Below are 17,815 nucleotides of genomic sequence, written 5' to 3'. Positions count from 1 at the left end.
TAGCCGTGTACCTTTAAGACAGACCCAAATTGTCAGGTATGTAGACAGGATGTGAAGAACCGGAACTTAGAACCGTAGCATACGGGCACCTACAGCAACAGCAAATAGCAAACAAGAAGGACACAGAAAGCCCGTCAGGGTCTGACACATGTACTATCTAAGATATATATATACAATTTATATAAACAATAAAAGGCATTTTTCCATTTTGTCCGAACCCAGCAACGTAGGCATAGTGTTTTTCAGTCTGCCTCCACTTGCGTCACCACCTAAGTTCCACCGCAACGGTGTTTCTTCGTGCTTAACTTCATGAAAAGTGCTGCTGCATGCACTCTCGCGTGGCCTCATCCAGCTCCTCACCAAGGCTCCTTGCATCGGGCCCTTCCGCTGCATCGGGCCCCGCGCCCCACAGTGCGCTTTTGCTGTGGAGGAAAGGTGCGGCAGCAATTGCTGTTGCAAACAGAGCAGTGTGTTGTGCGTGTCCGATGCGCTCCGCTGTGCAGCACCAGCTCTCCGGGGAGTGTCTTGAGGACTGGCCCCGTGCATGAAGAACTGAACCTCTTCCATAGCACAGCTCTCTGGCTGCGTCCTGCTGCTGGCAACAGTGGCCTCTGCCTACTTGATGATCAGGAAGATGTCCGTTTCATCCTGCTGCAACCCAAACATCATCTCAGTCAGGAGGGCAGCATTGGAACCGGACACCAGCCGGACCTTGCAGGAGCGCCTGGAGGGTAGCACTGTCAGACTGCAGTGTTCCGGCTTAGGCAAACGCTGCCAGGCTGCTTTTAGCAATATCTGGAACCAGCGGATGGTTTTCTCCATGTTCAGGTAGGGCCCAGTGCAGAGGGTGCCTAGGAGGCTGTCACCCTGATTTTGCATCAGCTCATCCTTGCGTTGGTGGATGAAGCACAGCGGGCCCTCCATCAGCTGTTCCTGCCCGCATGTGCACTTCAGCTCTACGCGGAGCATGGGGTTCCTCAGTGGCTCCCCCTCTGTGGTGCCCCACTCCATGTGGAAGGCATGTCCTTGGGGGGGCTCCAGGGGCACGAGCAAGCGGTAGACAGCGTAAGTGTTGTGGGGAATCCAGCCTTGTAAGGCAATGCCCACACTGATGGCTGGCTTCAGTCGTGGCACGAAACCGGTCCTGGAGAGTTCTTGGCAGACACAGAGCAACTTATTCAACAGCTGCTGCAGCATCACAGACAGTTCTGACAGATCCGGGGGGCAATTGGTCAAAACTCTTGCCACATCCAGCGCAACACTGGGTTCCTCTTCTTGGTCCTCCTTACGCGCCTTGTTTTGGGAGCTGCCCTCCTTGCTGCTGCTCTCTGGCTGATGGCTGCCTTTGCTGGGACAGCACCACAGCATAAAGCACAGGACCAAGGGTGCAGCAATGGCCCATAACCACCAGTGCTGCTGGGCAGCCGAGAGCAGGGCTCCCCAGGTAAAGCCGCTCTTCTGCTCCAGCTCCTGCAGCAGCCGAGACATCTCCTGGTTCAGCTGCTGGGCACGCTGCTGCATGCGCTCATGCATGGCATCATCCAGCTCATCACCAACCATCTGTTGTTGCTGGATGAGGCTTACTACCAACCAATAGAAGAATGTTGCAGCCATGGCCTGCAGGAGGAGAGAGAGAAGGGCTTCAGTGGGGCTGGGCAGGAGGGAGCTGGCTGTGGGAGCCGCAGGGAGCTGGGGGCAGGCAGGAGAGGGGGTGAGCCAGCTGGGAGGCAGTAAGGCCTGCGCCCAGCCCCAGCACCCGGGCGTCCCCAAGCCCTGCCCAAGGCGCTCCCGCCAGCAGCTGGGCCCTCGATGCAGGGTGAAATAACTAAAACTTTGCACCCCGTAGCAGCAAACCCATATACGCTTTTAACAAAGTTGAGGATAACTTGATTTGGGTTACAGTGTTAGACTTAAAAGATGCCTTTTTCTGTCTACCCCGAGCTCAGGAAAGTCAAAAGCTTTTTGCTTTTGAATGGGAGTCTCTCAATAGAGGGAGAAAGATGCAGCTAAGCTGGACGGGTTTACCACAGGGATTTAAAAATAGCCCCACTTTGCTTGGTAACCAACTAGCCAAAGAATTGGAACAATGGCAACAGCCACTGGGAGATGGCGTTCTTCTACAATATGGAGATGACTTCTTAATAGCGACCGAAACAGAAGAAGAATGTGTACAACGGACGATCTCTCTTGTAAACTTCTTGGGTTTAAGTGGCTACAGAGTCTCCCAACAGAAAGCACAGCTGGTGCAAGAAAAAGCGGCATACCTGGGATACGAAGTCTCCGCTGGGCAACGTTCCCTGGGAAGAACAAGGAAGGAAGCTGTCTGCCAGACACCCAGACTGGAAACGGTGAGAGATCTACGAACCTTTCCAGGAACGACAGGTTCGTGTCGTCTATGGAGGTATCAGTATGGACTACCTGCAAAGCCTTTATCTGATCCGCTGAGCACAACCCGAATCAACATAACATGGACTCCCGAGACAGACAAAGCATTCAAGGCTGAAATGAGAAGGCAGGGTGAGAGCCCACGCGCGGGGGCCAGCCTTTCTCCCCCAGCCCTCGTCCAGCCCAGCCTCCCGCCACGTGTGCACTCACGGCTGGCCCAGGCCTGCTGGCGCCCCTGGTAACTGTCCCCATTGTGACATCTGACATCACCAGAGCGCATCACAGGCACGCCCACCGGCCAGCCCGGCCTTTGGCCCCAGCCCGCCTCAGCGGCTCACAGCTGCCCTGGTGTACTCCTTGAGGCTGGGCTAGAGTTAATTTCCTTCACAGCCGCTTGCCATGTGATACGCACGCTGCTCTATTTTGGACGTATTGTCATATGGAATCAGAGAGTCGTTTAGGTTGGAGAAGGCCTTTAAGATCACCGAGTCCAACCGCAAACCCAGCACTGCCAAGTCCACCAATAACCCATGCTGCGGTGCGCCACGTCTGCGCGTCTTTTAACTACCTCCAGGGATGGTGCCTCCACCACTTCCCTGGGCAGCCTCCTCCAGTGCTTGACAACCCTTTTGGTGAAGAAATCTTTCCCGGTATCAATCTAAACGTCCCCTGGTGCAACCTGGGGCCTTTTCCTCTTGTCCTAGCGCTTGTTACGTGGGACAAGAGACCGACATGCACCTGGCCACAACCTCCTCTCAGGCAGCTGCAGAGAGCGCTAAGGTCTCCCCTCAGCCTCCTTTTCTCCAGGCTCAACACCCCAGTTCCCTCGGCCGCTCCTCGTCAGACTTGTGCTCCAGAACCTTCACCGGCTTCGCTGGTCATCTTTGGACGTGCTCCAGCACCTCAGTATTTTTCTTGTAGTGAGGGGCCCAAAACTGACCGCGCTGCTCGAGGTGCGGCCTCAGCAGTGCCGAGCACAGGGGGACCATCATTCCCTAGCCCTGCTGGCCGCACTATTTCTGACACAGGCCAGGGCGCTCTTGGCCTTCCTGGCCACCTGGCCACACTGCTGGCTCATATGCAGCCGGCCGCTGACCAACACCCCCAGCTCCTTTTCCTCCAGGCAGCTTCCCAGCCGCTCTGCCCCAGGCCTGTAGGGTGGCGTGGGGTTGCTGTGGCCCGAGTGCAGGGCCTGGCACTGAGCCTTGTTGAACCTCATGGAATTGGCTTTGGACATCAACCCAGCCTGTCCACACCCCCCTGCAGAGCCTTTCTGTCTTCAGGCAGATGAACGCTCCTGCCCAGCTTGGTGTCGCCTGCAGACTTACTGAGGGAGCACTCAAGGCCCTCGTCCAGATCGTCGAGAGAGAGATTAAACAGAACTGGCCCTGGGACTGAGCCCTGGGGAACACCGCTTGTGGCTGGCCACCAGCTGGATTTAACTCCTTTCACTACCACTCCTTAGGCCTGGCCATCCAGCCAGCTTTTGGCCCCGCAAAGAGTGCAGCCGTCCAAGCCATAAGCAGCTCGTTTCTCAGCAGAATGCTGTGGGAAAGGGCGTCAAAGGCTTGTCAGACGCTCACAGCTTTTGACCCAGGCGGCTCCCTTGGTGCTGACCACTGTGCTTGTGGTCGAGGGTGTGCTCTTGGTGCCTTTGGGACAGCAGCGGGTGCGGGGTGGTATATCTCCCGATATCCTGGTGGCGGGACGGGGCCTCTCCACGGCAGGATCTCTGTGCTGCTGTGCCACTGCGAGAGGACAGTGCTTCCAAAGAGATGTTTCCCAAGGGGCATGACGGGGTGCGGGTGGACGTTTCCCAGCAGGCAACTCCCGCTGCCGAGAGAGCACCGTCTTCTCCATGTCCAGCATGTTCACTTCTGCGGTACCAGCTCCCTGGGGAGTGTCTGGCACGGGCAGATTCTCCAGCCGGCCCCCAGTGAACACGTGGAGGCACATCAGCGGTGCCTCCCGCTTGGTCCCTGCCCAGCCGCAGCTGCCAGGGAGTTTCTGAGCCTGTGTGGCATTGCCACCGTGGCCGTGAAAGTGTGAAGGGGAAGCAGGGTGACTATCATCTTTGCAGCCACTGTGGTCTTCAGCGGCCGCTGCGCTGGGATAGACCACTGAGAGGAGGATGCTGCCGCTCTCGTCAGAGGGCCGCTGTGCAGGCATTTCCCTTCCGTTTCGGTGTCCCGCATTCTGCCCTCTCCTGCCCTGCGGTATGAGGTCAGGTGAATGTCCCCAGCTCCCAAGAGACGCAGCTTCTCAAGGGTAGATCCACGATGATGGAAGCCAAAACCTTGAGCCCCAGCTACGCAGCCAGGCACTCTTCTATTCAGCATGTCTCCTCCTTGCTGAAGCCCCTCCTCTGCCTGGGAGGATGGAGGAGAACACCACCTGCGCTCCTGATTCTTTTAGCATTGCTCCGCGGGGCTACAGTTTGATTTGATGGTCCTCAGCTGCCTCGTCACAGTATCACTAGACCTTACATTGCACAGTAGGAGTGGACGATAACCTGTAGGCTTCAGCAGGCTTGGCAGCCTCTCGGTGACGTCACGACTGTGAACTCCTGGTGGGCAGCAAGCTTCTCTAGAGAAACTGTCTGGGCAGCAGACAGGTGCTTCGGTGCCTCTCAGGACAGACAATCCAGCTGCTAATACTTAGGCGCTTTCCTGGTGGCACTGGTTCTGATGCAGGTGGCTGGGTGGGTGGCTCAACTTTGCCTCCTGGACTTCTCCTGGATCCTGTCCCTTACTCACGTGCTCTGAATGCCCCAATCGCAGACTACCATGTCTGCCTCCGAGCCCCTCTAACACCTCTGTGAAACCCCCCCGTTGCCTGGCAGCACCGATAAGTAACTGTAGCGAGACCAGCTCCAGGGTCGTTTACACCAAGAACGCGGCAGGTGGGACGTGATGCCACGTGATGCCATAGAATTGCAGCTGCTTTGCAAAATAATAGTATCTCTGAGTTAAAGAGGGATTGGTCAAATCATGTTGAGGTCTGAGAACCTCGTGTAAAGCCGTGTTCGGGGTGCCCCGGTTTGAATGGGACACCTCATGCGCACGAGTAAAGAATTACCCTTGTAAGTCCATGCTTTGCCTCCTGGCCTCTCTCCTGGGTTGGTCTGGGCCAGTTGTGAAAGTTTCCTAATGCTTCCCATGATCCAAAGTGGCTGTGGGCACAGCCAGCACCGCCCGGCTCTCCCAGGACCTGCTGCCTTCTGGCCTGGCCCTCCCGCATGCAGCCCAAGGGTGGTTTTCTGTTGCTTTTAATTCTTTTTTTCTTTTCTTATTTGAAAACCACTAAGATAAAAAGGGAGTATCTCCTGCCATGTGCCCACTAACACCATATGCTGGAGGTAGACAGAATGACAAAATTGTGCTGTAGCACGCTGCCTTGTATGAAGATTGCTGGGGTCTGTAGTGGTTCTGCAGACGAGTTAGTTGCTTTAAAGACTTAGCCGTGTACCTTTAAGACAGCCCCAAATTGTCAGGTATGTAGACAGGATGTGAAGAACCGGAACTTAGAACCGTAGCATACGGGCACCTACAGCAACAGCAAATAGCAAACAAGAAGGACACAGAAAGCCCGTCAGGGTCTGACACATGTACTATCTAAGATATATATATACAATTTATATAAACAATAAAAGGCATTTTTCCATTTTGTCCGAACCCAGCCACGTAGGCATAGTGTTTTTCAGTCTGCCTCCACTTGCGTCACCACCTAAGTTCCACCGCAACGGTGTTTCTTCGTGCTTAACTTCATGAAAAGTGCTGCTGCATGCACTCTCGCGTGGCCTCATCCAGCTCCTCACCAAGGCTCCTTGCATCGGGCCCTTCCGCTGCATCGGGCCCCGCGCCCCACAGTGCGCTTTTGCTGTGGAGGAAAGGTGCGGCAGCAATTGCCGTTGCAAACAGAGCAGTGTGTTGTGCGTGTCCGATGCGCTCCGCTGTGCAGCACCAGCTCTCCGGGGAGTGTCTTGAGGACTGGCCCCGTGCATGAAGAACTGAACCTCTTCCATAGCACAGCTCTCTGGCTGCGTCCTGCTGCTGGCAACAGTGGCCTCTGCCTACTTGATGATCAGGAAGATGTCCGTTTCATCCTGCTGCAACCCAAACATCATCTCAGTCAGGAGGGCAGCTTTGGAACCGTACATCAGCCGGACCTTGCAGGAGCACCTGGAGGGCAGCACTGTCAGACTGCAGTGTTCCGGCTTAGGCAAACGCTGCCAGGCTGCTTTTAGCAATATCTGGAACCAGCGGGTGGTTTCCTCCATGTCCAGGTAGGGGCCAGTGCAGAGGGTGCCTAGGAGGCTGTCACCCTGATTTTGCATCAGCTCATCCTTGCGTTGGTGGATGAAGCACAGCGGGCCCTCCATCAGCTGTTCCTGCCCGCATGTGCACTTCAGCTCTACGCGGAGCATGGGGTTCCTCAGCGGCTCCCCCTCTGTGGTGCCCCACTCCATGTGGAAGGCATGTCCTTGGGGGGGCTCCAGGGGCACGAGCAAGCGGTAGACAGCGTAAGTGTTGTGGGGAATCCAGCCTTGTAAGGCAATGCCCACACTGATGGCTGGCTTCAGTCGTGGCACGAAACCGGTCCTGGAGAGTTCTTGGCAGACACAGAGCAACTTATTCAACAGCTGCTGCAGCATCACAGACAGTTCTGACAGATCCGGGGGGCAATTGGTCAAAACTCTTGCCACATCCAGCGCAACACTGGGTTCCTCTTCTTGGTCCTCCTTACGCGCCTTGTTTTGGGAGCTGCCCTCCTTGCTGCTGCTCTCTGGCTGATGGCTGCCTTTGCTGGGACAGCACCACAGCATAAAGCACAGGACCAAGGGTGCAGCAATGGCCCATAACCACCAGTGCTGCTGGGCAGCCGAGAGCAGGGCTCCCCAGGTAAAGCCGCTCTTCTGCTCCAGCTCCTGCAGCAGCCGAGACATCTCCTGGTTCAGCTGCTGGGCACGCTGCTGCATGCGCTCATGCATGGCATCATCCAGCTCATCACCAACCATCTGTTGTTGCTGGATGAGGCTTACTACCAACCAATAGAAGAATGTTGCAGCCATGGCCTGCAGGAGGAGAGAGAGAAGGGCTTCAGTGGGGCTGGGCAGGAGGGAGCTGGCTGTGGGAGCCGCAGGGAGCTGGGGGCAGGCAGGAGAGGGGGTGAGCCAGCTGGGAGGCAGTAAGGCCTGCGCCCAGCCCCAGCACCCGGGCGTCCCCAAGCCCTGCCCAAGGCGCTCCCGCCAGCAGCTGGGCCCTCGATGCAGGGTGAAATAACTAAAACTTTGCACCCCGTAGCAGCAAACCCATATACGCTTTTAACAAAGTTGAGGATAACTTGATTTGGGTTACAGTGTTAGACTTAAAAGATGCCTTTTTCTGTCTACCCCGAGCTCAGGAAAGTCAAAAGCTTTTTGCTTTTGAATGGGAGTCTCTCAATAGAGGGAGAAAGATGCAGCTAAGCTGGACGGGTTTACCACAGGGATTTAAAAATAGCCCCACTTTGCTTGGTAACCAACTAGCCAAAGAATTGGAACAATGGCAACAGCCACTGGGAGATGGCGTTCTTCTACAATATGGAGATGACTTCTTAATAGCGACCGAAACAGAAGAAGAATGTGTACAACGGACGATCTCTCTTGTAAACTTCTTGGGTTTAAGTGGCTACAGAGTCTCCCAACAGAAAGCACAGCTGGTGCAAGAAAAAGCGGCATACCTGGGATACGAAGTCTCCGCTGGGCAACGTTCCCTGGGAAGAACAAGGAAGGAAGCTGTCTGCCAGACACCCAGACTGGAAACGGTGAGAGATCTACGAACCTTTCCAGGAACGACAGGTTCGTGTCGTCTATGGAGGTATCAGTATGGACTACCTGCAAAGCCTTTATCTGATCCGCTGAGCACAACCCGAATCAACATAACATGGACTCCCGAGACAGACAAAGCATTCAAGGCTGAAATGAGAAGGCAGGGTGAGAGCCCACGCGCGGGGGCCAGCCTTTCTCCCCCAGCCCTCGTCCAGCCCAGCCTCCCGCCACGTGTGCACTCACGGCTGGCCCAGGCCTGCTGGCGCCCCTGGTAACTGTCCCCATTGTGACATCTGACATCACCAGAGCGCATCACAGGCACGCCCACCGGCCAGCCCGGCCTTTGGCCCCAGCCCGCCTCAGCGGCTCACAGCTGCCCTGGTGTACTCCTTGAGGCTGGGCTAGAGTTAATTTCCTTCACAGCCGCTTGCCATGTGATACGCACGCTGCTCTATTTTGGACGTATTGTCATATGGAATCAGAGAGTCGTTTAGGTTGGAGAAGGCCTTTAAGATCACCGAGTCCAACCGCAAACCCAGCACTGCCAAGTCCACCAATAACCCATGCTGCGGTGCGCCACGTCTGCGCGTCTTTTAACTACCTCCAGGGATGGTGCCTCCACCACTTCCCTGGGCAGCCTCCTCCAGTGCTTGACAACCCTTTTGGTGAAGAAATCTTTCCCGGTATCAATCTAAACGTCCCCTGGTGCAACCTGGGGCCTTTTCCTCTTGTCCTAGCGCTTGTTACGTGGGACAAGAGACCGACATGCACCTGGCCACAACCTCCTCTCAGGCAGCTGCAGAGAGCGCTAAGGTCTCCCCTCAGCCTCCTTTTCTCCAGGCTCAACACCCCAGTTCCCTCGGCCGCTCCTCGTCAGACTTGTGCTCCAGAACCTTCACCGGCTTCGCTGGTCATCTTTGGACGTGCTCCAGCACCTCAGTATTTTTCTTGTAGTGAGGGGCCCAAAACTGACCGCGCTGCTCGAGGTGCGGCCTCAGCAGTGCCGAGCACAGGGGGACCATCATTCCCTAGCCCTGCTGGCCGCACTATTTCTGACACAGGCCAGGGCGCTCTTGGCCTTCCTGGCCACCTGGCCACACTGCTGGCTCATATGCAGCCGGCCGCTGACCAACACCCCCAGCTCCTTTTCCTCCAGGCAGCTTCCCAGCCGCTCTGCCCCAGGCCTGTAGGGTGGCGTGGGGTTGCTGTGGCCCGAGTGCAGGGCCTGGCACTGAGCCTTGTTGAACCTCATGGAATTGGCTTTGGACATCAACCCAGCCTGTCCACACCCCCCTGCAGAGCCTTTCTGTCTTCAGGCAGATGAACGCTCCTGCCCAGCTTGGTGTCGCCTGCAGACTTACTGAGGGAGCACTCAAGGCCCTCGTCCAGATCGTCGAGAGAGAGATTAAACAGAACTGGCCCTGGGACTGAGCCCTGGGGAACACCGCTTGTGGCTGGCCACCAGCTGGATTTAACTCCTTTCACTACCACTCCTTAGGCCTGGCCATCCAGCCAGCTTTTGGCCCCGCAAAGAGTGCAGCCGTCCAAGCCATAAGCAGCTCGTTTCTCAGCAGAATGCTGTGGGAAAGGGCGTCAAAGGCTTGTCAGACGCTCACAGCTTTTGACCCAGGCGGCTCCCTTGGTGCTGACCACTGTGCTTGTGGTCGAGGGTGTGCTCTTGGTGCCTTTGGGACAGCAGCGGGTGCGGGGTGGTATATCTCCCGATATCCTGGTGGCGGGACGGGGCCTCTCCACGGCAGGATCTCTGTGCTGCTGTGCCACTGCGAGAGGACAGTGCTTCCAAAGAGATGTTTCCCAAGGGGCATGACGGGGTGCGGGTGGACGTTTCCCAGCAGGCAACTCCCGCTGCCGAGAGAGCACCGTCTTCTCCATGTCCAGCATGTTCACTTCTGCGGTACCAGCTCCCTGGGGAGTGTCTGGCACGGGCAGATTCTCCAGCCGGCCCCCAGTGAACACGTGGAGGCACATCAGCGGTGCCTCCCGCTTGGTCCCTGCCCAGCCGCAGCTGCCAGGGAGTTTCTGAGCCTGTGTGGCATTGCCACCGTGGCCGTGAAAGTGTGAAGGGGAAGCAGGGTGACTATCATCTTTGCAGCCACTGTGGTCTTCAGCGGCCGCTGCGCTGGGATAGACCACTGAGAGGAGGATGCTGCCGCTCTCGTCAGAGGGCCGCTGTGCAGGCATTTCCCTTCCGTTTCGGTGTCCCGCATTCTGCCCTCTCCTGCCCTGCGGTATGAGGTCAGGTGAATGTCCCCAGCTCCCAAGAGACGCAGCTTCTCAAGGGTAGATCCACGATGATGGAAGCCAAAACCTTGAGCCCCAGCTACGCAGCCAGGCACTCTTCTATTCAGCATGTCTCCTCCTTGCTGAAGCCCCTCCTCTGCCTGGGAGGATGGAGGAGAACACCACCTGCGCTCCTGATTCTTTTAGCATTGCTCCGCGGGGCTACAGTTTGATTTGATGGTCCTCAGCTGCCTCGTCACAGTATCACTAGACCTTACATTGCACAGTAGGAGTGGACGATAACCTGTAGGCTTCAGCAGGCTTGGCAGCCTCTCGGTGACGTCACGACTGTGAACTCCTGGTGGGCAGCAAGCTTCTCTAGAGAAACTGTCTGGGCAGCAGACAGGTGCTTCGGTGCCTCTCAGGACAGACAATCCAGCTGCTAATACTTAGGCGCTTTCCTGGTGGCACTGGTTCTGATGCAGGTGGCTGGGTGGGTGGCTCAACTTTGCCTCCTGGACTTCTCCTGGATCCTGTCCCTTACTCACGTGCTCTGAATGCCCCAATCGCAGACTACCATGTCTGCCTCCGAGCCCCTCTAACACCTCTGTGAAACCCCCCCGTTGCCTGGCAGCACCGATAAGTAACTGTAGCGAGACCAGCTCCAGGGTCGTTTACACCAAGAACGCGGCAGGTGGGACGTGATGCCACGTGATGCCATAGAATTGCAGCTGCTTTGCAAAATAATAGTATCTCTGAGTTAAAGAGGGATTGGTCAAATCATGTTGAGGTCTGAGAACCTCGTGTAAAGCCGTGTTCGGGGTGCCCCGGTTTGAATGGGACACCTCATGCGCACGAGTAAAGAATTACCCTTGTAAGTCCATGCTTTGCCTCCTGGCCTCTCTCCTGGGTTGGTCTGGGCCAGTTGTGAAAGTTTCCTAATGCTTCCCATGATCCAAAGTGGCTGTGGGCACAGCCAGCACCGCCCGGCTCTCCCAGGACCTGCTGCCTTCTGGCCTGGCCCTCCCGCATGCAGCCCAAGGGTGGTTTTCTGTTGCTTTTAATTCTTTTTTTCTTTTCTTATTTGAAAACCACTAAGATAAAAAGGGAGTATCTCCTGCCATGTGCCCACTAACACCATATGCTGGAGGTAGACAGAATGACAAAATTGTGCTGTAGCACGCTGCCTTGTATGAAGATTGCTGGGGTCTGTAGTGGTTCTGCAGACGAGTTAGTTGCTTTAAAGACTTAGCCGTGTACCTTTAAGACAGCCCCAAATTGTCAGGTATGTAGACAGGATGTGAAGAACCGGAACTTAGAACCGTAGCATACGGGCACCTACAGCAACAGCAAATAGCAAACAAGAAGGACACAGAAAGCCCGTCAGGGTCTGACACATGTACTATCTAAGATATATATATACAATTTATATAAACAATAAAAGGCATTTTTCCATTTTGTCCGAACCCAGCCACGTAGGCATAGTGTTTTTCAGTCTGCCTCCACTTGCGTCACCACCTAAGTTCCACCGCAACGGTGTTTCTTCGTGCTTAACTTCATGAAAAGTGCTGCTGCATGCACTCTCGCGTGGCCTCATCCAGCTCCTCACCAAGGCTCCTTGCATCGGGCCCTTCCGCTGCATCGGGCCCCGCGCCCCACAGTGCGCTTTTGCTGTGGAGGAAAGGTGCGGCAGCAATTGCCGTTGCAAACAGAGCAGTGTGTTGTGCGTGTCCGATGCGCTCCGCTGTGCAGCACCAGCTCTCCGGGGAGTGTCTTGAGGACTGGCCCCGTGCATGAAGAACTGAACCTCTTCCATAGCACAGCTCTCTGGCTGCGTCCTGCTGCTGGCAACAGTGGCCTCTGCCTACTTGATGATCAGGAAGATGTCCGTTTCATCCTGCTGCAACCCAAACATCATCTCAGTCAGGAGGGCAGCTTTGGAACCGTACATCAGCCGGACCTTGCAGGAGCACCTGGAGGGCAGCACTGTCAGACTGCAGTGTTCCGGCTTAGGCAAACGCTGCCAGGCTGCTTTTAGCAATATCTGGAACCAGCGGGTGGTTTCCTCCATGTCCAGGTAGGGGCCAGTGCAGAGGGTGCCTAGGAGGCTGTCACCCTGATTTTGCATCAGCTCATCCTTGCGTTGGTGGATGAAGCACAGCGGGCCCTCCATCAGCTGTTCCTGCCCGCATGTGCACTTCAGCTCTACGCGGAGCATGGGGTTCCTCAGCGGCTCCCCCTCTGTGGTGCCCCACTCCATGTGGAAGGCATGTCCTTGGGGGGGCTCCAGGGGCACGAGCAAGCGGTAGACAGCGTAAGTGTTGTGGGGAATCCAGCCTTGTAAGGCAATGCCCACACTGATGGCTGGCTTCAGTCGTGGCACGAAACCGGTCCTGGAGAGTTCTTGGCAGACACAGAGCAACTTATTCAACAGCTGCTGCAGCATCACAGACAGTTCTGACAGATCCGGGGGGCAATTGGTCAAAACTCTTGCCACATCCAGCGCAACACTGGGTTCCTCTTCTTGGTCCTCCTTACGCGCCTTGTTTTGGGAGCTGCCCTCCTTGCTGCTGCTCTCTGGCTGATGGCTGCCTTTGCTGGGACAGCACCACAGCATAAAGCACAGGACCAAGGGTGCAGCAATGGCCCATAACCACCAGTGCTGCTGGGCAGCCGAGAGCAGGGCTCCCCAGGTAAAGCCGCTCTTCTGCTCCAGCTCCTGCAGCAGCCGAGACATCTCCTGGTTCAGCTGCTGGGCACGCTGCTGCATGCGCTCATGCATGGCATCATCCAGCTCATCACCAACCATCTGTTGTTGCTGGATGAGGCTTACTACCAACCAATAGAAGAATGTTGCAGCCATGGCCTGCAGGAGGAGAGAGAGAAGGGCTTCAGTGGGGCTGGGCAGGAGGGAGCTGGCTGTGGGAGCCGCAGGGAGCTGGGGGCAGGCAGGAGAGGGGGTGAGCCAGCTGGGAGGCAGTAAGGCCTGCGCCCAGCCCCAGCACCCGGGCGTCCCCAAGCCCTGCCCAAGGCGCTCCCGCCAGCAGCTGGGCCCTCGATGCAGGGTGAAATAACTAAAACTTTGCACCCCGTAGCAGCAAACCCATATACGCTTTTAACAAAGTTGAGGATAACTTGATTTGGGTTACAGTGTTAGACTTAAAAGATGCCTTTTTCTGTCTACCCCGAGCTCAGGAAAGTCAAAAGCTTTTTGCTTTTGAATGGGAGTCTCTCAATAGAGGGAGAAAGATGCAGCTAAGCTGGACGGGTTTACCACAGGGATTTAAAAATAGCCCCACTTTGCTTGGTAACCAACTAGCCAAAGAATTGGAACAATGGCAACAGCCACTGGGAGATGGCGTTCTTCTACAATATGGAGATGACTTCTTAATAGCGACCGAAACAGAAGAAGAATGTGTACAACGGACGATCTCTCTTGTAAACTTCTTGGGTTTAAGTGGCTACAGAGTCTCCCAACAGAAAGCACAGCTGGTGCAAGAAAAAGCGGCATACCTGGGATACGAAGTCTCCGCTGGGCAACGTTCCCTGGGAAGAACAAGGAAGGAAGCTGTCTGCCAGACACCCAGACTGGAAACGGTGAGAGATCTACGAACCTTTCCAGGAACGACAGGTTCGTGTCGTCTATGGAGGTATCAGTATGGACTACCTGCAAAGCCTTTATCTGATCCGCTGAGCACAACCCGAATCAACATAACATGGACTCCCGAGACAGACAAAGCATTCAAGGCTGAAATGAGAAGGCAGGGTGAGAGCCCACGCGCGGGGGCCAGCCTTTCTCCCCCAGCCCTCGTCCAGCCCAGCCTCCCGCCACGTGTGCACTCACGGCTGGCCCAGGCCTGCTGGCGCCCCTGGTAACTGTCCCCATTGTGACATCTGACATCCCAGGCCTGCTGGCGCCCCTGGTAACTGTCCCCAATGTGACATCTGACATCACCAGAGCTCATCACAGGCACGCCCACCGGCCAGCCCGGCCTTTGGCCCCAGCCCGCCTCAGCGGCTCACAGCTGCCCTGGTGTACTCCTTGAGGCTGGGCTAGAGTTAATTTCCTTCACAGCCGCTTGCCATGTGATACGCACGCTGCTCTATTTTGGACGTATTGTCATATGGAATCAGAGAGTCGTTTAGGTTGGAGAAGGCCTTTAAGATCACCGAGTCCAACCGCAAACCCAGCACTGCCAAGTCCACCAATAACCCATGCTGCGGTGCGCCACGTCTGCGCGTCTTTTAACTACCTCCAGGGATGGTGCCTCCACCACTTCCCTGGGCAGCCTCCTCCAGTGCTTGACAACCCTTTTGGTGAAGAAATCTTTCCCGGTATCAATCTAAACGTCCCCTGGTGCAACCTGGGGCCTTTTCCTCTTGTCCTAGCGCTTGTTACGTGGGACAAGAGACCGACATGCACCTGGCCACAACCTCCTCTCAGGCAGCTGCAGAGAGCGCTAAGGTCTCCCCTCAGCCTCCTTTTCTCCAGGCTCAACACCCCAGTTCCCTCGGCCGCTCCTCGTCAGACTTGTGCTCCAGAACCTTCACCGGCTTCGCTGGTCATCTTTGGACGTGCTCCAGCACCTCAGTATTTTTCTTGTAGTGAGGGGCCCAAAACTGACCGCGCTGCTCGAGGTGCGGCCTCAGCAGTGCCGAGCACAGGGGGACCATCATTCCCTAGCCCTGCTGGCCGCACTATTTCTGACACAGGCCAGGGCGCTCTTGGCCTTCCTGGCCACCTGGCCACACTGCTGGCTCATATGCAGCCGGCCGCTGACCAACACCCCCAGCTCCTTTTCCTCCAGGCAGCTTCCCAGCCGCTCTGCCCCAGGCCTGTAGGGTGGCGTGGGGTTGCTGTGGCCCGAGTGCAGGGCCTGGCACTGAGCCTTGTTGAACCTCATGGAATTGGCTTTGGACATCAACCCAGCCTGTCCACACCCCCCTGCAGAGCCTTTCTGTCTTCAGGCAGATGAACGCTCCTGCCCAGCTTGGTGTCGCCTGCAGACTTACTGAGGGAGCACTCAAGGCCCTCGTCCAGATCGTCGAGAGAGAGATTAAACAGAACTGGCCCTGGGACTGAGCCCTGGGGAACACCGCTTGTGGCTGGCCACCAGCTGGATTTAACTCCTTTCACTACCACTCCTTAGGCCTGGCCATCCAGCCAGCTTTTGGCCCCGCAAAGAGTGCAGCCGTCCAAGCCATAAGCAGCTCGTTTCTCAGCAGAATGCTGTGGGAAAGGGCGTCAAAGGCTTGTCAGACGCTCACAGCTTTTGACCCAGGCGGCTCCCTTGGTGCTGACCACTGTGCTTGTGGTCGAGGGTGTGCTCTTGGTGCCTTTGGGACAGCAGCGGGTGCGGGGTGGTATATCTCCCGATATCCTGGTGGCGGGACGGGGCCTCTCCACGGCAGGATCTCTGTGCTGCTGTGCCACTGCGAGAGGACAGTGCTTCCAAAGAGATGTTTCCCAAGGGGCATGACGGGGTGCGGGTGGACGTTTCCCAGCAGGCAACTCCCGCTGCCGAGAGAGCACCGTCTTCTCCATGTCCAGCATGTTCACTTCTGCGGTACCAGCTCCCTGGGGAGTGTCTGGCACGGGCAGATTCTCCAGCCGGCCCCCAGTGAACACGTGGAGGCACATCAGCGGTGCCTCCTGCTTGGTCCCTGCCCAGCCGCAGCTGCCAGGGAGTTTCTGAGCCTGTGTGGCATTGCCACCGTGGCCGTGAAAGTGTGAAGGGGAAGCAGGGTGACTATCATCTTTGCAGCCACTGTGGTCTTCAGCGGCCGCTGCGCTGGGATAGACCACTGAGAGGAGGATGCTGCCGCTCTCGTCAGAGGGCCGCTGTGCAGGCATTTCCCTTCCGTTTCGGTGTCCCGCATTCTGCCCTCTCCTGCCCTGCGGTATGAGGTCAGGTGAATGTCCCCAGCTCCCAAGAGACGCAGCTTCTCAAGGGTAGATCCACGATGATGGAAGCCAAAACCTTGAGCCCCAGCTACGCAGCCAGGCACTCTTCTATTCAGCATGTCTCCTCCTTGCTGAAGCCCCTCCTCTGCCTGGGAGGATGGAGGAGAACACCACCTGCGCTCCTGATTCTTTTAGCATTGCTCCGCGGGGCTACAGTTTGATTTGATGGTCCTCAGCTGCCTCGTCACAGTATCACTAGACCTTACATTGCACAGTAGGAGTGGACGATAACCTGTAGGCTTCAGCAGGCTTGGCAGCCTCTCGGTGACGTCACGACTGTGAACTCCTGGTGGGCAGCAAGCTTCTCTAGAGAAACTGTCTGGGCAGCAGACAGGTGCTTCGGTGCCTCTCAGGACAGACAATCCAGCTGCTAATACTTAGGCGCTTTCCTGGTGGCACTGGTTCTGATGCAGGTGGCTGGGTGGGTGGCTCAACTTTGCCTCCTGGACTTCTCCTGGATCCTGTCCCTTACTCACGTGCTCTGAATGCCCCAATCGCAGACTACCATGTCTGCCTCCGAGCCCCTCTAACACCTCTGTGAAACCCCCCCGTTGCCTGGCAGCACCGATAAGTAACTGTAGCGAGACCAGCTCCAGGGTCGTTTACACCAAGAACGCGGCAGGTGGGACGTGATGCCACGTGATGCCATAGAATTGCAGCTGCTTTGCAAAATAATAGTATCTCTGAGTTAAAGAGGGATTGGTCAAATCATGTTGAGGTCTGAGAACCTCGTGTAAAGCCGTGTTCGGGGTGCCCCGGTTTGAATGGGACACCTCATGCGCACGAGTAAAGAATTACCCTTGTAAGTCCATGCTTTGCCTCCTGGCCTCTCTCCTGGGTTGGTCTGGGCCAGTTGTGAAAGTTTCCTAATGCTTCCCATGATCCAAAGTGGCTGTGGGCACAGCCAGCACCGCCCGGCTCTCCCAGGACCTGCTGCCTTCTGGCCTGGCCCTCCCGCATGCAGCCCAAGGGTGGTTTTCTGTTGCTTTTAATTCTTTTTTTCTTTCCTTATTTGAAAACCACTAAGATAAAAAGGGAGTATCACCTGCCATGTGCCCACTAACACCATATGCTGGAGGTAGACAGAATGACAAAATTGTGCTGTAGCACGCTGCCCTGTATGAAGATTGCTGGGGTCTGTAGTGGGTCTGCAGACGAGTTAGTTGCTTTAAAGACTTAGCCGTGTACCTTTAAGACAGACCCAAATTGTCAGGTATGTAGACAGGATGTGAAGAACCGGAACTTAGAACCGTAGCATACGGGCACCTACAGCAACAGCAAATAGCAAACAAGAAGGACACAGAAAGCCCGTCAGGGTCTGACACATGTACTATCTAAGATATATATATACAATTTATATAAACAATAAAAGGCATTTTTCCATTTTGTCCGAACCCAGCAACGTAGGCATAGCG

General features: G+C 56.0%; 1 protein-coding gene across 2 annotated transcripts; it reads right to left on the bottom strand.

The window, feature by feature from the left end:
• Window positions 1-3,820: 3,820 nt before the first annotated feature.
• Window positions 3,821-17,794, bottom strand: LOC308066695 (inositol 1,4,5-trisphosphate receptor-interacting protein-like 1). Of its 2 annotated transcripts, XR_013929265.1 has the most exons (3): window positions 15,272-17,794; window positions 9,379-14,292; window positions 3,821-8,450 (listed from the first exon to the last, which is right to left on the bottom strand). XR_013929265.1 is itself a non-coding variant. In XM_080394290.1 (2 exons), the coding sequence occupies exon 2, from the start codon at window positions 7,454-7,456 to the stop codon at window positions 6,458-6,460; it is 999 nt and encodes a 332-aa protein (XP_080250416.1). In that variant the 5' UTR covers window positions 7,457-8,450; window positions 9,379-14,372; the 3' UTR covers window positions 3,821-6,457. The 2 variants fall into 2 exon arrangements, 1 of the variants encoding a protein (XP_080250416.1); XM_080394290.1 differs by lacking the exon at window positions 15,272-17,794 and having other exon boundaries at window positions 9,379-14,372.
• Window positions 17,795-17,815: the final 21 nt, after the last annotated feature.

Source organism: Falco punctatus, assembly GCF_963210335.1.
Source record: "Falco punctatus genome assembly, chromosome: 7".
Classification (NCBI taxonomy): domain Eukaryota; kingdom Metazoa; phylum Chordata; class Aves; order Falconiformes; family Falconidae; genus Falco; species Falco punctatus.
The sequence above is the reverse complement of the archived record's forward strand: the minus strand, read 5'-3'. Positions and strand labels throughout refer to the sequence as shown.

Excerpts from the sequence above, each read along its gene's own strand:
- LOC308066695 (XM_080394290.1), bottom strand. The coding sequence starts at position 7,456 with ATGGCTGCAACATTCTTCTATTGGTTGGTAGTAAGCCTCATCCAGCAA.